General features: G+C 48.4%; 1 protein-coding gene across 2 annotated transcripts in view; it reads left to right on the top strand.

The window, feature by feature from the left end:
• The window catches only part of MAPRE3 (microtubule associated protein RP/EB family member 3), a 44,053-nt gene that overhangs the window by 18,052 nt on the left and 2,801 nt on the right, over positions 1-23,200 (top strand). The window contains exons 2-4 of one of the 2 annotated variants that reach the window (XM_054568834.1): positions 21,323-21,450; positions 22,127-22,272; positions 22,899-23,055. In XM_054568834.1, coding sequence (XP_054424809.1) covers positions 21,330-21,450; positions 22,127-22,272; positions 22,899-23,055 — 424 coding nt within the window. In that variant the 5' untranslated portion in view covers positions 21,323-21,329. Of the gene's footprint in view, positions 1-21,322; positions 21,451-22,126; positions 22,273-22,898; positions 23,101-23,200 lie in introns of both variants that reach the window. The other variant, XM_054568830.1, reaches the window with a different exon arrangement.

The raw sequence follows: 23,200 nt of genomic DNA, 5'->3' as shown, positions 1-23,200 counted from the left end.
TCAGTCATAAAGCTAGTGCCTGTGGAGACGCAGCCCTCTGGGATAAGCTAAAGGATGAATCACAAAAAGTATACCTGGTACCGGGAGTAGAGGTTAATGGGACAAGTTCATTGTGCTGGGAGAGCGGCAGGGCATGTGTGAGATACTAAGGCTCCTTTCATTAAAGATGGGGTGGTTCATGGGGGCTGTTGGTCAGTCCTGAAGAGCCACCATTTGAAACATATTTCTATCAAGAGGTGAGAACTCAGGAGGGAGCGACCCAGTGATAGTTGTTCTTGAAGGCAGAAGGAATTACTTGAGGGAGTTTGAATCTCTATCAAGACCATCAAAAGCAGAGTTCCCATTTTGCTTCTACCTGTCTGTCTATCTCTGGGAAATAACAATTTCTTCCTCAGAAATAAATAAAACTTCCTATTTGGAGAGGATGGAAACACATTAATTATTAATGTGTATTTTCATATTTACAGATGAAAGGCATGCTGACTTCAAAGAAGTAGAGTTGGGACTGGGGAAGAGAATTAATTTCCAACATTAAAATTGTCTACTAGAAAACACTCATGCCTATTTTGGGAAATTTCTGATGGTTGACTACAAAATTAGAGAACTTTAAAAAGAGATTTGACAACCAATAAAGGGTTCAGAGAAGAGTCCATTAGGACAGAAATCTCTGTGTTCCTAACCACTCAAACTCATTTCTAGGACAAGGCATTCGACAAAGGTGTTCTGCATGCCTGTGAAACACAAGGCGTTATGGTGAGTGCCTTGGAAACGTGCCAAATAATTAGTGGCTTAATTCTGCTTCAGCTCCTCTTTTTATAACACCAAGACCTGAAACTCCAATTAAAAAATTTCATTTTAAAAACAAACAGCTTGTTGGATACTTGCTGTCTTGAGAATAGAGCTCAAGGCAGAAGGCAAAAAAGAACCCATCATCCTGGAGCCACTTCTTTGTTGACAATTCTACTCCCACATCCTGGGCAGAAGGGCCTAGTTAGAGGTCAGGTTCTAACAGCCAGGGCCATTGTCACGTGATGTGTCTCTTGCCCTGCTGGTCTGAGCGGCCACAGTGATGTGGCACCATTGTCTTTCATTGGACCATCATCCTGACTTCTTGGAAGGGGAGGCTCCTCCTGGACAACTTTTAGTGCAAGAACATTCCAGCATCTCAGCAGTATGTGATGGTGTGAGATACCATCCGTCCTAGACGCTAGCTCTTTTTTTAAATGTGCATGTATTACTGTCGAGAAAGAACGCCGCATACATTTAGCTGTTTTTTCAATGGTGGCAGAAGAAACTAGTGAACTAAGTGCTTGTTAATAGCTGTGATCCTTCACTGAACTTTTTTTCAGTATCCATATAGAAAGTCAGTATATTTCTTTGTATGAGATCTGTCCGGAAAAAGTCCAGCCATTGTTAATATAATGAGAACGGTTTGTGTGACATCGATGTAGCCTGGCAGCCAAGGAGAGTGAACTGGAAAGTACATGCGTGTACAATGATGGCTTCACTGTACTAGTCAGTGGGGGCAGTAGATGCTGTTGAGTGGGTATGTGTACTCTGTGGCCATCGCATTCAAAATGACTGAGTAGAGCAAAGAATCTGCATCAGATTTTGCGTTAAGCTTGAACATTCCTCTGCAGAAAGTACGGATGATTCAGCAGGCCGCAGCTATGGGCAAATGGAGATTGGCAGCTTCATCACGACGGTGAGCCCGCTCATGCATCATGTCTTGAGCAGTTTTTTGGCAAAACATCAAAACACGCCCCCTACAGCCCATATTTGGTGCCCTGTGACTTCTGGCTTTTCCCAAAACTAAAATCACCTTTGAAAGGGAAGAGAGTTCAGACCATCAATGAGATTCAGGAAAATATGATGGGGCAGCTGATGGTGACTGGGAGAACTGTGTGAGGTCCCAAGGTGCCTACTTTGAAGGGGACTGAGCCGTCATTATCCCATGTGTATCTTATATCTTGTATCTTCCTCAATAAGTGTCTCCATTTTTCATATTACAAGCCTGGATACCTTTTGGACCGACCTCATATTTGTCCCCCAAGTTGCTTTACTCTATCATGAGATTCTGGAATCCAACCAGAAAGAAGACTGAAGTTGTTGGAGATGAGGGAATGCTGCAATGTAAAAAAAAAAAAAAAAAAAATACTTTCCCATGACTCAGCTTGACACTGGCCAGGCCGCTCACTGGTTAACAGGAGCAGGTGGGTGGGGTGTTTGCATGTGTTCTTTAGAGTGGGGTGGTTTCAAGTGTGGTCCTACATTGGACTCACCAGGAAAGCCTGTGAAAAATGCAGATTCCTGAGCCCCAGCCTAGCACTGCCTCTCACTGGGGCTGGGCTCAGAGACCTTCGTTAGTTACAAACCAGTCAGATGGTTCTCGTGCACCCTAAATTCTGAAAACTCTGCTCTAGAGACTGCTCCTTCTTGAGGCAATGGATGAAGGTTCTTGGATTGAAAGGCATCATCCAAAGTCAGATGTGACCCTTGCCACTCCCTAGCAGAAAAACAGTTCTGCTCTCCTCTTCATATCCCCTTGGACCTAGGAAGAGTTGTCCCCTAGCTCAGCACCACCGCATGCTGTGAAGTCCCTGGTTATTACTCATTCTTGCTGTCTGCCAGCTACGCAGTTACAGCACCTTTCAACTGACGCACAGGCAAAGCCTTGAGATGCAGCTGTCTTCGCTGTTTGATGGCATTTTGAAGTGTTTCTTGACACCCTTAGAAGAAAGGCTCTGTGGGTTTCTGGTGGCTGTTTTGCAGACCATGATGAAACACCCGCTAAGCTCCGGAGCGCCTGGGCAGCCCCTGCCTAGTTGTGGTCAAGGAGGGAGACGACTTGTCTGCACCGTGAGCTGGGCACTGTGCAGGCTGTTTTCCATATGCTGCCTCGATTAATGAGAAGAGTGATATGGAGTCCGTGTAATTCAAGGGAAAGGACAATAATATCATGAACAGAATGAAAGGGCTTGAATTCTGTCTTCAGCTTCAGCATTGACTCACCATGGTAGGAAAGTGAGCTTGCTGGTGCCTCTATTTATCCTTCTTTAAAATGAGGTTATTACCTACTCCCATTGCCCAATCATGAGGTCAGTGCTGGGAACACTTTGAACTTCTCAGATGAAAGATGATATAAAACTACAAAGTAAAGAGTTGGTGTAGAAGAGGACACTGGAAGACAAAGAGTGAGATGGCTGAGTGAGAGCAGAGTGTAAGGATGTCAAGGTTTTGTACTCTGCCGTGACCATGGGGGCTTTCAGGGCCTCCCTTTGCCTTGCTTGTGTGCAGGGTGGTGCGACAGCACACTGTCATAGAAGGGGAGGCGGCCTAGTGTAGTGGGTTAAGAGCAAAGACTTTGGGGTCACCAACGTACTGAATCAGAACCTGAAAGGGATGGAGCAGCTGCAGCTTCAAGAAATTCCCAAGGCGATTGTGTTGCGTGTCACAGTTCGAGGAACGGCATGCCCTCACCAGACCGCTGGCGGCCTCCAAGGAAGCCATCCCTGCTCCCCAAACCACCTCTTCCTCTCCCTCGCGCCCGCATCCCAAGCCTTTTCTCTTGGCTTTGCTCACCACTAAATGAACTCCAGCTCTTCAAGGCCCAGATCACATACCACCTTTTGCCCAAAACATTCCCTAACCTCTTCAGGAAATTAATTATTCCTGGATACAAATGAGAATGCAGCCTTCAAGGAGAATGTGGTGAATCTGTATACCCTGCATAGAAAAGTGACCGTGATATTTTTCAAGGGGGGGAAAAAACAGTCACAGAACATTTACATTTTAATTCTATTTTTCTTTAAACAGTAGAAAAATATGTGTGTATATAGTTTGAATGTATATATTAAGAGGTCTAAAGAATACACATACCTGATACCAGAAAGTTTTGCTTTTTTATTTTATACACATCTGTATTATTTAAATTTTAATACCACTTTTATAATTTTCAAATTCAGTAACATATAATTACCAGAGAGTAATTGTTTGAATAGTTACCAGGGAAGAATTGATTGCTGTTATAGCCTTTGTGTGTGGTGTCTCTGTAGGTCTCTCTCCACAGTTCAGCTGTAGGCTCCTTGAGGTGGGGGCCTTGTTCAGGTCGCCTGTCTATCACCATTGTCCAGCGGTCCTTGACACTCAGCGGTTACATACACTTACGGAATGTAAGAGCTCTTAAACAGAGTCTGGGAGGCTTGGCTGGCCAGCCCTGGGGACAGTCGGGTCTGCACAGCCTGCCCAGCACATGGCATGTCATACTAGTGGAAGGACAAAACAGAAAGGAAGTGACAGTGGTAACTGAACCAATACTGCCCACAGCCTTGATCACTAAATAAAGAGCTTGACGGTGGTGATAGGGAGAAGAGGACTTTGCGGGTAGCACTGGCCACAATTGGACTGTGGGTCACTGCCCTTGGCCTTATTGAGAGTCCCTACTCTATTGTTATGACCCCTCTCTGCCAACTCCAAAGTAACCCCTAGTTTAAGAAAAAAACAGCCCTGACTGGTGTGGCTCAGTGGATTGAGCACCGACCTGCAAACCAAAGCCAGTTCAGTTCCCAGTCAGGGCACATGCTTGGGTTGCAGGCCAGGTCTCCAGTAGGGGGGCACATGAGAAGCAACCACACATTGATATTTTTCTCCCTCTCTTTCTCCCTCCCTTCCCCGCTCTATAAATAAATAAATAAAAGCTTTTAAAAAAAGAAATAAAAAACAATAAAACTCCCCATTCACTTTGTAGAGCTCCACAGAAATAAAAAGGAAATGAGTTCTTTTTCACAGTTTCCATAGTATCTCCTTTCTATCTTTGTCCCTCCAGAATCCTGCAATCATGAGACTGCCTAAATGATCTCTCTGGAAGACCCTGGCAACTTCTAGGCATCCACTCCCAGTCTTACAAGACTCTCAAACTCTTAATCAGGCCAGACGTACACAGACAATAACTATGTTCTCTCCGTTCCACTGAAGTTAATGGGCATTTCTCCTCTCCTTCCCTTATTGAAATAACTCACTGTTATAAATCATGCTGGACTTGTCCCCCTGACCTTTATTGTCCTCACATGTGAGAACTGATCCCTGGCCTTCAGCACCACCATCCCGCACATATCCTTCCTTTGTGCGAACTGCCTCTGAGCAGCAGGTGTGTATAATTGTTTAGTTTCATGATTTGGGGAAATTAGAAACTGTTATTACTCCTATAACTAAGGGAGAAGAATAAATGAGATATGTTTACATTGATTATATTTACATCTAAAAGCTGTAACAAAACTTTTTGTCAAAAGATTAGTAATAAAGAGCCCTGGCTGGTATGGCTCAGTGAACTGAGTGCTGGCCTGCGAACCAAAGAGTTGCCAGTTTGATTCCCAGTTGGGGCACTTGCCTGGGTTGCGGGCCAGGTCCCCACGAGGGGGTGGGTGTGTGAGAGGCAACCATGCACTGATGTTTCTTTCCCTCTCTTTCTCCTTCCCTTCTCCTCTCTGTAAAATAAATAAAATCATTAATAATAATAAAAATTAGTAATAAAGAATAGTGTGCCAGTTGGAAAAAATATATGATTGTATAGTCATATTTTAGAGGAAATGGGACACTTATTCTCACTGAGTAATGTTCTCAGATAATTATTTTTTTTTAAAAATAGTGACCTGTTCTAGGAGTTGGGGATGGATTGTTTGAGGGGAGGAGAAAACAGGTCAGTCAACAAACATTAAGGACCTATTTTGGGCCATGCTTTGGAATTAAAAATACAACCATAAGAGCTTTAATATACTCTGCTTTGCGTCTCCCTGCCCAGTGAGAGGGTGTTGTCAAGGACCAGCTGGTAAGCCCTCTACCCTGTTTTCCGTCCTGCCAACGCTAACGTTTGCTTGACTGGGGAAATAGGGCAGCTCTGGTTCTTTACCCTGCTGCTGTAGGCCCAGCTTGGTCCTGACCACCAGCTGGGTCTCAGAGATCATATCCGTCAGGAAAGCTGGAATTATAATGGAAATCTTGAGAACAATGACTGAAAAGGAGGCTTCCAGGATACCCCAGGATTTGGCAGGAGCCCTAATCACTGTGGGTGGGAGCTGTCCAACATTTCAGCATGCTTTTGTATCTGCCCATTGTGAGAGAGCTGTAACAATGACCTGGCTGTTTCATTGTGAGCCATGTTCTAAGGGAGTTGATGCAGTTCAGGATCTAGCCTCTCATGTCTTTAGATTTAGTATTTTAATGATCAGCTCCCCTTAAGGTCATTGAGCCCTGAGAAAATTGACTACATTTATTTGCTCACGCACATTCATACCAGAAAGTAAATTTAATACAGCAAGAGATATACTTCTTCCCTATATTATGGAGTCTTGAAAACAGACAGGTAACCAGAGCTTGCTTTGCAAGCACAAAATCAGAGCACATAGAGTTGGGAAGCATTAAGAAATGGTATGTCATCCACACTGTGGTCAAGCTTGATTAGTTCTCCCCTCTCCACTGGAAGAGACACCATCCTAGTGACCAGAATACCAATGTCAGCTAAACAGAGTGCCACTCCACTGGACAATGTTAAAATTGCACTAATATAGTGTTACTTTCCAGCCATCCTTTTTTCTATATTCCATAGTAACCCTTCCCTCTGTTTATAACTGCCTTTACAACCAAGGGCTACATGATGGCATATTATGGTTTTTCCAAGTCTGTAGCTTATTTTGCATTGAAAAAGTGTGCTGTGTGACATCTAGGAAGACATACTGGTCTTATTTACAGTATCTCCAGGTCACACCATTCCTCCTGATGACTAACTTTGTCTATAACGTATAGATACTTGTTAGCAAGGATCACCAGACATTTTCTGTAAGGATCAGACAGGGAATATTTAATGCTTTACAAGCCATACAGTCTTGGTCCAAACTACTCAGTTCTGCTGTTGTAAAATGAAAGGAGCCATAGACAGTAGGTTAATGAGTGAGCATGGCTGTGTTCCAATAAAACTTTATTTTTAAAAAGGCTCCAGCTCATAATTGCTGACCCCTGCTTATTGGTCATAATCACAGAGGGAGCTCTTTCTTATTCTCTGCTGGTTTTGCTCAGCCCTCTTTTATCATAAATATTTGCATGATGCCCAAGTCTTCAAGAGTGGTTTTCACTCTTCCCTAGGAGGACCAGGATGTCCTGACTAGTGTGGCTCAGTTAGTTGGGTATCCTCCTGCAAAGCAAAAGTCCACTGGTCCGATCCCTGATCAGGGCTTGTGCCTGGGTTGCAGGTTTGGTCCCTGGCCGGGGGACATACGAGACACAACTGATCAGTGTTTCTCACATCGATGTTTCTCTCACTCTCTTTCTTCCTCCCTTCCCCTCTTTCTAAAAATAAATAAGTGAAATCTTTAAATTTAAAAAAAAGGACCAGGAATCCTTAGAGAAATGGTTTGTTCCAAGACTGAGGCAAGGAAAGTATAAGTTGAGCCTTGAACATTTTTTTGCACCAGAAAGTAAGGAACTGCTCCAAGAATGGTGGGGATGTGTCAAAAAGAGGAGCCAGCAGGAAGGAGCTCCCAGTGGCCAATGCTGGGACAATTTGAACATCAGAATAAATTGTCATAATGTATTATAACCCATTGAATAAAATAACCTGTGAATTTATACTCATATAAAGAGGTAAATGAAAAAATTAATGGAGAAGGAAAAGCCCTTCATTAATAGTGGGGTTGGGAGAAGAAAGTGGTTCTCAAACAGGTGGGAGAGCAAATCAGAATCACGTGGGGAGCTTTTCTCTATACCGGAGTCTCTCTGGAGAGAGGTGCATGTTTGTGTGTGTTGGGAAAGCTCCCCAGGAAATGTTGCTGGGCTCCTTTTTCTGACCTTCACAGTAGAGACAGGCAGGGGAGAAGGGTGCTGGGGATGGGCGCTGAGTCAGCTGGCCGGCAGCATCAAAGAGCCATTACATAGCCTTCAACAATTTCGCTCTCTTAAGCAGCTATATAGTTTAGGCACCATGATTTATATAATAATTCAGTATTGTATTGTTGTTCACTTGTCTCCAGTTTTTCATTATTATAAATGTGCTTATATCTAAAGCTTCATACACACTCACAATTATTGCTTTAGTATAACATTCCTAGAAGTAGAATTAAGGTCAAAGAGTATATAAAACAAAGGCTTTTAATGTAATTTTTTAAAAAAATTAATTGCCCACCAAAAAGAGTGTATAAATTACACTCTCACCAGCCATATTTCAAAGAGTACATTTAAGAAAGCGTTTGAGATTTTGCTTCCTGGCATGCTATCAGTTTGCCTCAAACTCTTCTAAAAATCCTCAAAAAAAAGTACATTTCCCTGCATCCTCAATAACAGGTTTTTGTTTATCATTAAGCTATCATCCTATGACTATTACATGGATTTACCTTCACACTAGCCCTGACCAGACCCTGAAGGGCCCAGTGACTGCTAGGGAACCAGAGCAGAGACCCTGAGACCCTGAGCCAGCCCCCGCCCTTCCCCACGTCTGCCTGGATGTGCCAGGACTGCAGGGTCCTGTGCTCTCAGGAGGCCGGCATGGGTCCTCCACCTGACAGGCACTGCAAAGGACTCATGAGATTTCTGGTGAGCATGTACCTCACTCATCCATCTTTATTTTGAAAGCCCTTTTGCTACTGTGGAGTCATCAATTGTCCTATCTTAGTCCTAATTCAAGGCCATCCTGTCTTGCCTGGGAACGAGGTACCCTGGAGCCTGGCCTCTGAAACAGCTCTCCCCACAGGTAACACCTCACTCACGCCAGATGTGCCTGCTGTGCCTTGGGTAAGGTGGCCTTGTAGGCCTACTTCACAATCTGTAGCAGAGAGGAGACCCAGAAGACAATATCAGTAGATTCCGGTGGAATTTTAATCCTATTAAGCTGTTTTTGCAACTTGCTGCAGTTTCCTGGGGAGTTGGTCAAAAGAGTAAATTATCCCTCCACATCACTTTGAAGTAGTTATTATCTTAGTCAGCAGCTAACCACTGTGTACAGACCTCATCAAACGAGGAGCCTTCCTTGGATGAGAGAAGGATTCCTCTGGCCAGTTTATCCCCATGCACATACCAGGTGCTTAAATATTCCCGTGTGTACATACCTGTTCATGTGTGAACAAAGGAGTGAATGATGAATTGAAGCAAGACATGCGCTCAGGGCAGGAACATAGGCCAAATCCCAGGGTCTCACCACCACCCCTCTAAAATAAGGAAAAGCTCCAGAATTCTGATTTCAGGAAAGAGACGACAAGGGTTGTATTTCAGTGGTCCCTTCAGGACCTTTCCCTGACCTCCAGAGAGGTGACACCCTGACTGTGAGAAGCTGTCATCAGTTATGACCACCATGAGTGGAAAAAAAGGAAGAGAAACTAAAAAGTATGTACATGTGAGATCTGGACAAACCGTTGGCGTCATGAAGGGAAAAGCAACCCTGAGCTCCCTTGAGTGGCTAGAGTTTTGGTTCTTAAATCAAGGCCCAGTTTTCCTCCTGCTTGAATTCCCTAACAATCTCTTTTTCCTGGAGTGGAAACCAGTGGGCCAAAATGACCTCATTGAAAACAAGACATCTAAAAGTAAGGTAGCAGGATTCGGCCCTGGCCGGTGTGGCTCAGTGAACTGAGTGCCAGCCTGCAAATCAAAGGGTCACTGGTTTGATTCCCAGTCAGGGCACATGCCTGGGTTGTGGGCCAGGTGCCCAGTAGGGGGCGCACAAGAGGCAACCACACATTGATGTTTCTCTCCCTCTCCCTCCCTTCCCCTCTAAAAATAAATAAATAGAAGTAAGGTAGCAGGATTCAAAGTATTACTGCAATGAGTAGAAATATGTGGGGAGAAAGTAATAGTATTTCACCAGGGGTAGGCCTGTTTACTGAGAAATGTGCATGTTTTCAGTGAGCTACAAATGATGTTGATGTACAGCATGAAATACCATCACATTTAAAGGAGACCCTAACACCAGGTGCGCAGAAGCCCCCACTAGCTTAGCTGCGAGGGCTCTTGCCCACAGGAGAGGTGAGGAGCGTTTGCCACGGCCCAGGGAGACTGCAGTGCACCAATGAGGTCTGATGCAACCCATGCAGTTGAGTCAATGCCGAAGGTTGTCCAGATCGCCCATGCGCACATAGGTCAGAATGCGTGTGATGATTAGGTCAGCCCAGAGTGGGAGGCTGTTGAAGGGCTAGTGCACTCACAAAAGACCTCTTTCTGTCCAGATTCCTAAGGAAGTGATTTGCATACCTATGACTTGGTTAACTTATGAGTGTGATAGTTTCCAAGAGTTGGAAAGTTTTGAATGGCCTATAGTCTGTCAGAAGTAAAGGATTTACTCGGGGAAAAATCGCATCCTTGATAATGAACTTCACTTTGACAAAATTGTAACTTTTCCTTGAAAATCTTGTGCCTTTCCTGAAAGAAAGCAACAGGTGACTAGAATCAGTCCTAGAGCTTACCTCACCTGTAGGATCCAGCAGAAGGTCGTCCACAGAGAGAATCAGAGGGAAATTCAGGGCCCCTGAGGTTGTGGTTGGAGGGTTATGAGAAGTAGGAGAAGCCTCAGCAAATCTTTGGGGCATAACACTCCAGGTGTATTGTTGGTTTTCCGAGAAGGGGGCAAGCAATTATTGACTATTTTAATCAAAAGAAACAGTTAAAAAGAAAAAAGAAAAACAGAACTTACATCTACAAATATAAAATATGCAGCCTGAGGAGGCCCTAGAGGTGAGAGAGCACTTGGATCTGGCCAGCGGGTGATCGCTCTGTCTCTGTCGCCTCAGGGGAGTCCCTGCCCCTCCGCTGGGTTTTTGACTGAGGGGTAGGGGCGTCGCAAGGACTTGTTCTAGATATGATGAGTCCTTTATTACACTTTTGACTATTTTAGTCCTTTTTTAGTTTCTGATTTAAGGGGATTTTGTGCAAGTTTGGGTTGAAATTTAGACAAGTCATTCTGAACCTTGGATTCAGCCCCAATAATCCTCAAACAATTGGATGTTTCAAACTTTATTCTCTCAACTTTGTTCATAGCGAGGGCTCCCTGAATGGGCCACTGTAGTTCTAAAGTCTCCGTGGCGAAATTATGCCAGGACTTTTAAAATGAGGATAGAGAAGTGGGGTGCGTGCTCACCAGGAAGATAATTCACAAATCTGGGTTACAGCCTGAATGCACGTGCGAAGCAAGGATCCAACTTGCAGGGGCAGACAGGTGTAGACCTTGACAAACTGGGAATCCTGGGAACAGTCAGTCCAAAGAGTTGCTTGTACACCTGTGTCTTCTCAGTGCCCACCCCCAGCCTAATGCCTGGGCCTTGCAGCTACAAACCTCGACCCAATCTGTAGTTCCAAAGAGCAGGAAAACGTGGAGAGATCCTGCCTAGGGACAGACTCTCACGGACAAAGCAAGAAGAAACTAAGGAAAGTTCTCATAGTGTTTTTTTGTAGTCCCTGAACACTGGAAGCAGCTCAGATGTCCTTCACTGGGTGAATGGGTAAACTGTGGTACATTCGCACTTGCACTGTTTGGAATACTACTTAGCAATAAAAAGTACTAATCCATACAACCACTTGGATGGCATTCAAAGATAGTATGCTGAGGCGGGGGCGGGGGGAACCAATCTCAAAAAGTCACTGTATGATTTCATTTATATAACATTCTTTTTTCTTCAATATTGATTTATTTATTTTTTAGAGAGAGGGGGAAGGGTGGGAGAAAGAGGCAGAGAAACATCGATGTGGAGAGAAACATTGATCAGCTAGATGCCTCTTGCACCTGCCCCGATCTGAAACTGAACCCACAACCCAGGCATGTGCCCCAGCCGGGAATTGACCTGGCGACAACCTTTTGCTTTGTGGGGGGACACCCAAGCAATTGAGCCACACCAGTCAGGGCTTATATAACACTTAAAATTATAAAATTAGAGTGATGGGAAACTGACCTGTGGTTACCAGGTGCTAGAAGGGTGGGAGGGGCATGGCCGTAAAGGGCTGGCCCCAGGGGTTTCCTAGAGGGTATAGAGCAATTCTGTGTCCGAGTTGGGAGGTGATTGCATGAATCTATTATGTGTGATAAAAACTTCATAGACTGTACACACACACAAAGAATGCATGTAAAAGTTGATGAAATCCAAATCAGGGCTGTAGCTGAGTTAATAATGTGCCAATGTCAACTTCCTGGCCTTAACAATTGTTATGTAAGATGTCACTGGGGAAGCTAGAGGAAGATAGATGGGAATTCTTTGTCCTATTTTGCAATTGTGAGTCTAAAATTATTTCAAAATAGTTTACAAAAATTGAGAAAGGCCCTGACTTCTGCAAGCAGCACTTGGGAATTTCTTCAGTTTTTACTACAAAAGATAAACCTTTGCCTGGCTGGTGTGGCTCAGTGGATTGAGTGCCAGCCTGCAAACCAAAGGGTTGCCAGTTCAATTCCCAGTCAGAGCATGTGCCTGAGTTGTGGGCCAGCTCTCCAGTAGGGGGTGAACGAGAGGCAACCACACACTAATATTTCTCTCCCACTCTTTCTCACTCCCTTCCCCTCTCTCTAAAAATAAAAAAATCTTTTTAAAAAAAAGATAAAACTTCAAGAATTATAAATTTTATACATTTTCTAAGTGCTATAATTTCAATCTGGAAATTATGCTGTTATTATAAATATAATATTGTTACAAATATTTTTGTATTGTTACAAATATGTTGTATACATGGGAAAAAATCCCTTGGTGACTTTGCCCCAGGATGAAATAGCTCCTGACCTCCTCACATAGCTCCTGCTGTGTGGATTCTATCTTTTTAACCACATCGCCCTCTGCCCCCAACGTGCATTCTGGGGTGAATTATTCATAGTGCTTTCCCTCCTCCCAGTCCATTCTCTTTCCTCTTGACTCTTATTTGCTTGATGAGCTTCTCTTTCAAGACCCAACTCAAACTGCAAAGCCTCCCCTGACCCAGGAAGCCGCGTGCCATTCCTGCCTCTGGGGGTTGTAGAGCAACGGGTTGACCTTTGGTTATTTTGTTCGCTTGTCGAGCTCCCACCCAGTCCGTGAATTCCTCAAGGGCCGGTACTGGGTCTCATTCCACTAGGGCTGTACAAATGACTCTTCCTATAGGCCCCATGCCTGGCTCAGTGCCTGGAATACACGCTCCAAAAAACGAGTGAGGGAGCCTGAGGCTCTTAAAGTCCTTAGTAATACACTTTGTTTAGTCTACCCTGCCTTCATAATTTTCAAAACAAAAGTTTCAAAGATCAAAAAGGGTTCAGATGAACCACAGTTGCACAGAATAGTAAATTAATATTTAAAACATTCAACTTAGTTAAGACATTATTATATTTAAATTTTTCCCCATTCTTTCTTTCCCTTCATGACACAGTGTTGTAGGAAGCTTTAGGAAGACCGTGAGGCTGTACTCAGAAGCCTCCTTGGACAGATGAGACCTAGAACTTAGGGATGGGACGTGGATTCTAAAGAGGGCGGGGGAGATATCACGATAAAGAACACAGCTACGGTAAATCTGTATATCATTTCCAAATTTTACTAAGAGAAGCAAGGTGTCCTCCATCTTGCTTGCAGTCACTCTCCAGTCCACCTGTTGTGCTGCATGAACCAAATGACATGGACGACAAACTCCTGGCTCCCCTCCTCAGCATCCCCACGGGCGGGTGACCTGACCCCTAACTGTCTGCAGGTCTAGCTTCTGTCCTTGCACTCCAACAAAATGACTCAGAGTTTCTTCACTTCTTCTTGCACAACCTGATGCCCGTGTCTCCACTGCAGGCCTGGTAACTTCATTAAGCAGGGGGGGCGGCCTCCTCCTTGAGACCAGTCCCTCCCTTGGCTCCTGAAACGCCACGGCCGCTCCCACTTTGTCTCCTGATCGTGTCCCCTAACATTCCGCTGAGGTTTAATCATTGGTTTTATGTTCACTTTAAAAAACAAAAGTAATAACATGTTTTTCATGTCCCAAATTTTCCATTTTCTCTTCGTTGCTTTCTTTCTGTTATCTTTAAAGGCCCAAATCAGGTGCCACTTCCCCCAGAAAGCATCTAACTACGGAGCCCCCACGGGTCCTTATACTCACTCCCCTGGAGCACCTCCAAGCCAAAGTGTACTTTCGCTATCCAATCCAGGACCTCATATATTCTGCTTTGTGGGGTCCCTTGTTTTATGAATTATTTCTTCAGCCAATCAAAGGCCCTTTAAGGACAAGCTCCATGCCCTAAAATGACCCCACGTCCTCATGGTGCCGCATGGAGTGGTTAGCACACTGTGTCACTGGTCAGTAAACACTTGCTGATTGAGATGAAAGTGACGCTGCAGCAGAAAAACCTTTGAAATTTCCTTTTCCTTCTCCTAATGCTCAGGGGCCTAAATCAGAGCATGTCACCACGCACGAGGGCTGTGTGAAATCAAACCGCTCTCCCTGCCACAGTGTGAGGGTCTGGAAGGAGCATAGCAGTCAGGCTCGGAGGCCTGGGTTCATGCTTTGGCCTTGCCAGCCGTTCCTCTCAAGATGAACCAAGAGCGTTCATTTCCTTATATGCAAAAACAAGATAACAACTCAGGCTTTTTGGAGACAAATGCGGTAACCCACAAGAGTGGCATTTGTGGTGGGAATCTCAGGCACCACGGTAGGCCGAGAGGGAAGCTCTGTGAAGTTAGGCAGGCCTTCCAGCACCGCGCCCATGAACGGTGCCACCGAAGGCCGACTGCCTCCTGTGTGGCCAGCAGGCAGGGTAGAGGCTTGGGGGTGAGAGGGAGGACAGGGACTCTGACCCTGAACACGGCCGTGTTTGTTCTGCACATCGGCAGAGTAGACTTTCTGGTGGAAAGGTTAAAGGATCTTATGAACAGTCTGTCAAAAAGGTGAGGAAGAAAAACTAGACGGTTCCGAGGGCGATTCACTGTGGGGTGGGGGGAGCCTGGGCGGGGCAGGGACAGGTAGGCCGAAGGCTGAGGAATCCCGGTGTTTCAGAGGAGGGGCAAACGTACCGCTTGCGTGATGGCGAATGTAAGCCACACAATCCGTAGGAGCATCATGTTAAAGGAAAATAATGTGGCATGGCTTGTATGTGCCCCCCCGGAGATTTAGGGGTGCTTTGGAAGCACGAAGGGTCATTAAGGAAACAGCAGGCCCACTAGGGCTGTAGAAACGAACGTTCTTTTCCCAACACGTCATAGCCCTGTTCCTGCTCTGTCCTCATGCTGGCTGCAGATGGGCCAGCAGCCCACCCCCAAAGCAGGCCAGGGGCCAAGAGGCTCCCCGACGCTGCGGTGGTGCAGAGAGCTGGACTGGGAGGCGGTCCTGGCCCGGGAGTGCTCCCAGCAGGTTACCAAGTCCTGCTCTCAGGACCATCCTGACCCCACTCTGAGGCATCTGGCAGCCCCTTGTTATGTGGCTTCTCTTTTACTTGCATCAGAGGAAGGACTTTTGTAAATCTCTCGCTGAGCATCCCGGGACCGCTTGCTGCTGTGGCTGGCTACGTGGCCAGAGTGCAGCTGGCCTAGTGCAGCTAGTGTTCTGCTCTCCTCCCTTCTCCTCTGGTCGACAAACAAGAAATGAGGCCAGAAAACCACCCTTTCTGAGCCCACCTCTCACCTGAAACCCCACACACTGTGGTGGAACCTCTCCCACTCATTCATTTGTTCATTCATTCATCCAACAGATATTTACTGAGCAGCTATTGCGTACCGGGCCCTGAGCCAGTGCTTATTAAAGAAGTGTGCAACATAACGCCAAAAGCTCAGCTGTCTTTCTGCCTGAGGGCCACAGCTGAGAGCCATGCCTGTCCCTCCTGAGGACCCTGATCAGAGGTGTGTAGGGGCTCGTTCAGGGTGCTATGTGAGGCAAGCATGCCGATCGTTCTCTGCCTGCTGTACAGGTGGCTCAGCGCCCCCGAGTCAGAGTGCGGATGAACCTCCAGCTCCCACAGGCGGGGTCCCTCGTTAACCTCACGGCAACCCCGTGCTCAGTGGTACCGTCACTCTGATTCTCAGACCTGAAAACTTGAAGCCTGGAAACCTCAAACTACTTGCTCAACGTCTCACAGGCAGTAAGTGGCAGAGCCCACAGCCAGCCAGGCCACAGCTTCTGCGGTTAAACCTCGCTTCACCACGCGGCACAGCTTCCAGGAGCCTGCTGCTGGTCGCCTTGGCTTGACAGATGGCTCCCATCCCAGAAGTCTGTTGACTCAGTAGATGTTTGAGGAACTTAAAGATCCCCAAAACCTTTAGGGAGAAATGTTTATGTGCTGTCTGCCCACCTAGAAGGACCCCAGTGAAATGGAATAACTTTGTTTAGCAAGTGAGAACTTCTGTTTACTCCCCTCCTGGGTTTCCCTTAACCCTTTGAGTGATGGTCAGCTCGAGCAGTCTGGCCAGAACTTGCCGGAGGACTCCGTCCCCTGGACAGCAGCGACGAGGGGCGCGGCTGCAATGCCCACACCAGCCCGGGGAGAGCCTTGTTAAGAGTTCTGGTCATTGTTCAGCAGGTCACACCCAGACTCCAGTCATTGGGACCTCAGTGAGGTCCACAACCTAAAAGTGTTCTGAGGACAGAACCGTGAAGAAGCTCCAGCCCCTCCCTGGACCTGCGCCATCCCGCTCCCTGCTCCCTGGGTGGGCATGTGCTGGCTCCCAAGCCCCAGAACTGCCCCGCCTGCCCCATCTCTCCCTTTGACTCAGTCAGCTCAGCTCGGAGGGGCCAAGCCTCCCTATGAGTCAGGCCTTTGCTTAGCCATGAGAAGAAGGTGATTGGCTGGGCCTGCCAGGGCTTTGTGACCCGCAGCCAGGCTCTCCAGGCCCCCAGGCCCCTCCAGCCCTGCCAGCACATACTGCCTCCGTGCAACCCCAGAAGAACCTGGATGTATGATCCGAGGGGACGAGGGGTAGCAATTTTGCATAGTTTCCAAACAGGTGACTTTAGCCCCCCTGGGCCTGGACAGGAAGGGGTAGCCCAGGGACAATGGGCATAGCCCCATGTCAGGAGCCCGAGACGTTCTGGCAGACTCAGCAGAGTTCTTCCTCCTCTGACCCCACAGCGTCTGTTCCAGTTTTCCTGGCCGGTAGGGTGGCATCTACAAAGCAGGATCTATGGGAAATCTGGAGTTGGGGGGTATGGTGGTCACAGGCCCACCTTCAGGAGCCCAGATGGCCCTTTCCAGGCAGAAGGACAGAGAAAAACACAGTGTGTGGTCTGTCTCCCTTCTGGATTGGCACCTTGGACACCTGAACCTGGGTGTGTATTGGGCACCTGCTTCTCTAACAAGTGCCCTTGAATTCTTGTGGTTTGTCCCAGTAGTGCCGGTAACACCAGATACCAAGTACCAGGCTCTGCGCGGCACTTTGTATACATGGCTCACTTAATGCTCACAATGGTTCTGTGAGGAGGGAACTGTTACTGTTCCCTTTATTTATTTATTTATTTATTTATTTTTAGAGAAGGGGGAAGAGAGGGAGAAAAACATCTATGTGAGAGAGAAACATTGATCTGTTTCTTGTACATGCCCAGACTGGAGACCGAACCCGCAACCTAGGCACATGATCTGACCGGGAATTCAACCGGTAACCCTTTGGTTTGCCAGACGACGCCCAGCCAGCTGAGCCACACTGGTCAGGGCTACTGTTCCCATTTTATAGGTGAGGAAATTGAGGCCCAACGTCAAACCGGTAGGATTTGGTAGAGCCCAGACTGAAACCGAAGTGGTCTGACTAGAGAGCTGGTACTGCTTGAAGCATGCCCAGCGCCCACTGCAGGGCTGAAAGACCTGACGTGTCTTTCATAGCCATGTGGGGCAGGGACTAGTGGCCTGGGAACGCAGGGGAGTCTTCTAGGGACCAGAGACTTAGGGAAGACTGTGGGGCCCTGAATTATCTTCAAGATGTATTTGTAGAAGATGGATTTCCACTGAAGACTTAAAAACAAAAAGCCAAAATTAGATTTAGCCTGATGTTAAGGTTCTTAAATATGAAATGTGAGATTTCAGAGTCATGCATACTTATTGATGATTTAGGAGGATAAATACCTAGCTCTAAGTGCAGTCCTGCGTATCTGGGAAGAAACTGGATGGTCTCTCGAAACTCTTCGGGCATGGGATGGTGAGATTTGGTCGTGATGACCAAAACCTCTCTGATGAAGGCCTCGGGCCACAGAGTGACTGTCAGCCCCACCTCTCCTGCTGACAGCTAACAACCTTTCTGTTGTCAGTGAAGGCACCGCAACCCTTACGATCCTAACTTGGGGACCGATTTAGCAAAAGCACCAGGTTAAACCTTCTTAGCCTTTCTTTCCCATGACTCCACACCAGGTAGCAGGAGTCAAGGCCCTGCCGAGCAGGCTCTTCCCAAGGTCACGTCCTCAGTCTGATCCTGAGTGGGGTTTTCGAGTGCCCTAGAGGATGACATGTCACAGCCAGGTCAGGGGCCGTTTTCTCCTGACAGTCACCGTGTGCCAGAGGCGATGGTGGGAACACGGGGCTGGGCTGGAAGGCCCCACCATAGTAGCCCTTGGCCGCTGGCTGTTGCCTCGGGGAACGTGAAGCAGTCCTGGCAATGGGTATGTTAACTTTAAGGGTTTTCTCAGACTATGTCTCCACTCCGATTGGAGGCAACTGGCGCACTTAGGGCCCGATGCTTGGGCAAATGCTTTACAGACCTCTGCCCCCAGAGGCTGATCTGGTTTGAGTCTAAACCTGAGTCAACCCCCAGTTTAAAAAAAAAAAAAAAAAAGTCCTCAGAGGTTGGATCTGTCGACAAGTGTAACGCGTGGCTTTGGGGAATTGCCCAGCCCGGAATCCTAGAGTGGACCCCGTCCCCTGAGCCACTGCAGCTGCCCAGCCCCTCTCAGAGCTGGAAGCGCCCCACTCGGCCCTGCCCTGGCGCCGCCAGCTCTTGACCCAACCGGGCTCCCTCCTTGGGGGCCCAGGTCAAATGTAGGGCCTTCCTCTTCTAAATGGGGAGATGGGGGGCTTGGGGAGGGGGGGAACATTTAAAGGAGGCTTTGCTCAGGACCTGGGTGCCACCTGCTGGCCATGATGTGGCTGTATTTACAGGGCCACATCTCAGAGAGGAAAATTAAAAGGGCATCCTGCCTGCCCTGTCAGGTGAGGGCTCAGGGAACTAGAAAGCTGCTTTCCTAGTGACGTTTTTTTAAAGACTGATTTTAGAGAGAAAAGAAGAGAGAGGGAGAGAAACATGGATTTTGTTGTTCCACTCATTTATATGTTCCTTGGTTGACTCTTGTATGTGCCCTGACTGGAATCGAACCCAAAACCTCGGCATACCTGGACAACGCTCTGGCCAACTGAGCAACACCACCAGGGCAGTGACCTTTGAGCAAGTGTGGCAAAAAGTACTTTCAGAGACCCCTGGGTGCCTTGGATGAGTCCTCCTGAGCCAAAAACGCCCCCAACCGCGGCAGAGATAGCATCACCTGGCGAACCTGAGCCAGTCTTGACTAGAGACAAGGGCTCTGTTTCTAGGATCAGATGAGGACTGTGGTTCTAATACCTGGTCTGGTTGTACACCAGAAGCACCTTGCAGTATTTTTTAAATTATGTTTCTATATTACATAGGATAATAAGTATAATATAGTCATATATAGTATATATAGTTATGCACATGCACACGCTTGGGCTTCACTCCAGCCTACTGCAAAGGCCCTGTGGGAGAACCTGACGTGCTGTCCTAGTGAAGAACCTCTGGGGTGCTTGGGGCAGGCTCTGTGCCGTTCAGTTTCGATTCCAGACCAGACTCGGGAAGAAGCGCAATAGCTCGGGGCAAGGAAGTGAGCCGGCTGTGTTCTTCCTTCAGGGACCCTCTGCGTGATAAACCTCAAGAAAAAGTCTTCACCCTAGAACTACACACTGTCACAATTCTTGAGTCCATCTTCCTTTCGGTCTATCTTCTGTTCCTCCATTTCTGATAAAGCCTAGTTACAAGGAGTATTGCCCTCTTCCCCTAACAGTGCACGTCAGTGGGAAACAGCGCTGGCATTTGGCCTTTGCTGGAAGATTGGGGAAGGGGCTCCCACCTGGTGGCCAGAGCGGGTTCCTCTGTTCAGCTCCGAAATAGGTTGCTGTGCAGGGAACATAGGCCCAGGATTGCCAAAAGAAGCCGGAAATCCCAAATTGTTTGTGTGAAACATCCCAACTTTAAAATATTGGGCACCGATTCAAAAATGTTTCCAACGGTGGGAGTGTTAAAGAGTTCAAGTCTGCGAGGCAAATTTGGCCAGTGGGTGTCTCATGTGTGCCTGTGACTGCAGGGCTTTAAGCTGGGGAGGGACAGGGACAGCGCTGCTTTCAGACAGCTTCTGATGGCAGGGAGGGCCCGGAGAGACTGGCGGCTGGAGGCCTTAGGGGAGGCTCCACCGGCCTTGGCCGGAGAGAATGTCCACGTAGCCCCGAGGTGGCAGAGGAGGTGGCATAGAGCAGGGCATGTTGGGAAGGCAGGGTTACAGGACTTGATTAGATACCAGAATGAGGAAGAGTAGACTCTCTAGGATGACCCCACGGGTGTCTAACATGGTGACTTCTGGTGACAGTCACTGGGATGATGAATACAGGAGCTGAAGCATGTTTTAAGGGAAGGTTCTGGACAAGCAGAACTTAGGAGCCCCCCCGGGTCAGCAAGCAGACCACAGGCCGCAGGCCCCAGGCCCCAGAGGAATACGGGATCTGAAGTCAGGCAAAGGTTAGCTGGCTTTCTAAAACACAAGTCTGGTCAGGATAGGATCTGCTTAAACACCTCTAATGGCCCCCTGTGGTCTCGACAGAAAGCCCAAACTCCTCACAGTAAACAAAGCCCTTCATGATCCGCCCTGCCAGCCTCGCTGTGCCACGCCCCAACACAGAACCTGCTCCCCAGCCCGCCGAGCAGCTCGGAGCCCTGGAATAAGCCATGCCTTTGTTCTTGCTGGTTCTTGGGGCCTGCCATGCCCTTCTACCCGTCCCCTTGTATGCTTGGAAAATTCCCACTCCTTCCCTGCTCCAGCCTCTCCACTTTGAAGCCTTTGCTGACCCTGCCAGTCAGAAGCAATCGCTCCCTTCTTTGTGCCACCCCCGAACTTTGTATGTGCCCTGCTGTGGGCGTTTGTCGCTCTGTAAACTCCTGGAAGGTAGAGACCACTTTTGACTTAACTTCTTTGCAGTAGTTGTTAGCACACCTCTAGCACCTATCAGGCACTCCTCAAATGTTTAAAGAATGAAGAGGCGCCCCCCCCCCAGGAGGGAAACTGCAGGGCTCTCTGGAGGAAGCCGCCTCTCATTTCCCCAGGGACCTTGCTCCTGCTCACCTTACAGCTAAGGTGACTTCCCCGGTGCTGACCTGCCTCTCTCCCTTCCCTGCAGCTGGGGTATGGCCGTCAATGTGTACTCCACATCCGTGACCAGCGAGAATCTGAGTCGCCATGATATGCTTGCGTGGGTCAACGACTCCCTCCACCTCAACTACACCAAGATAGAACAGCTCTGTTCAGGTAGGCGGCTGGGCACGGGGGAAGCGGGCCTGCCGGAGGGAAAAGGAGGAAAGGCGGGAGCCACGGCAGAGAGCATAGCCTGCAGTTAGGATTAAGGAGGAGGGCCGCAGAGCCCTGACCTAGTCAGGGTCTCCAGGGACTGGAAAGAGCAGGAGAGGCAGAGGAAAGGGCTGCAGGGGGGCCGGGGCAGAGGGGACAGGCAGTAAAGCCAGAGGCTAACAGCATGAGGTCCAGTCTAGCCACGCCGGGTCTGCATTTACTCAGTGGTTTAAGAAATTCTTTGACTCAAACTATGATGGAAAGGAATACAACCCTCAGCTCTCCTTGTAGTGCAACCCTGGGCAAGTTACTGCACCTCCCTAGGCCTCAGTTTTCCCATCTGTGAAATGGAAATAATGTCATCTGTCTCACTAGGATTGCTGCTAGATTAAATTATGCTCACTGTGGTGCATAGCAGTTGCATCAGTAAATAGTCATTGCTCTTATTCTTGAAACACCGCGGGGGATTCTGGCTGTGTCCATCCTGCAAGTAGAACTGGCCATGGCTCAGAACAAAGAGAGAAAAGAGGAGATGGGACAGTGTGGGGAGTAGGCCAGTAGAGGGCCTGGCCGAAGGGAAAGCAAGTGGCCTGGGGGGGGCCCACCCCTGCCACCCGTCAGCCTCGCCTCTCCACAGGGGCAGCCTACTGCCAGTTCATGGACATGCTCTTCCCCGGCTGTGTGCACTTGAGGAAGGTGAAGTTCCAGGCCAAGCTGGAGCACGAATACATCCACAACTTCAAGGTGCTGCAAGCAGCTTTCAAGAAGATGGGTGTTGACAAAGTAGGTGCCTGTGCTCCCAGGGGCCCTGAGGAGCTGTGTGACCCTGGGGAAGAAGATGGCCCACCAGCAGGGCAACAGGGGCTGCTAGGGTCATCCAGCTCTCATGCCTCTCTCCACGCCCCACCCCGCCCCCACCACGCTCCAGAGGAAGTGTTCCCCCAGCTCAAGGCACAGTGGAAAACCCCACACTTCACATGCCACGCTGACGACATTCCTGTCCCTTCCTCCTCTCTGGACCCTGTCCGTCTCAGCAGCTGAGGCTTGGTATACCGCTTCTGTTAAGTTCCTCCTCCAGGGCCCAAGACAAGCCTCTTGCTCACTCCACCACCGCCTCGATGGCCCCGGGCCCCTGGTTCCAGCAGCCCCCACCCCACATGGAGGCAGCAGCACCAGGGGACTCCTCCCCACGCAGTTGCTCCCGTGCCTGGAGGAGCGCTGTCTCCGGATCCCAGGCCGGGCCCGCAGCCTCCAGATCTGTTCCGGTGCCGCGGGAGGGCGGCCAGGCGGAGAAGCCAGAGGCTGCTGCAGCCCGGGGCTGGCTGCACGAGAGCAGCGGCCTCTCACAGAGGAAGGCAGCCCTCCGGCCGCAGGCGGCTAAAGCTCTCTGCTTATGTGGTCTATTTCAGATCATTCCTGTAGAGAAATTAGTGAAAGGAAAATTCCAAGATAATTTTGAGTTTATTCAGTGGTTTAAGAAATTCTTTGACGCAAACTATGATGGAAAGGAATACAACCCTCTGCTGGCGCGGCAGGGCCAGGACGTAGCGCCACCTCCTAACCCAGGTGATCAGATCTTCAACAAATCCAAGAAACTCATTGGCACAGCAGGTAACGTGCCCGAGCTGGGGGAGGGGGTGTGGGGGGCCGGGCCGGCAGGGCTCCGCAGCCAGGAGTGCCTCCGGGGCCGCCCGGCCCGGCCCTGCCAGCC

The sequence above is a fragment of the Pteronotus mesoamericanus genome, unplaced genomic scaffold, assembly GCF_021234165.1.
Source record: "Pteronotus mesoamericanus isolate MK-2021 breed Mesoamerican mustached bat unplaced genomic scaffold, CSHL_Meso_final contig_101, whole genome shotgun sequence".
Classification (NCBI taxonomy): domain Eukaryota; kingdom Metazoa; phylum Chordata; class Mammalia; order Chiroptera; family Mormoopidae; genus Pteronotus; species Pteronotus mesoamericanus.
The sequence above is the reverse complement of the archived record's forward strand: the minus strand, read 5'-3'. Positions and strand labels throughout refer to the sequence as shown.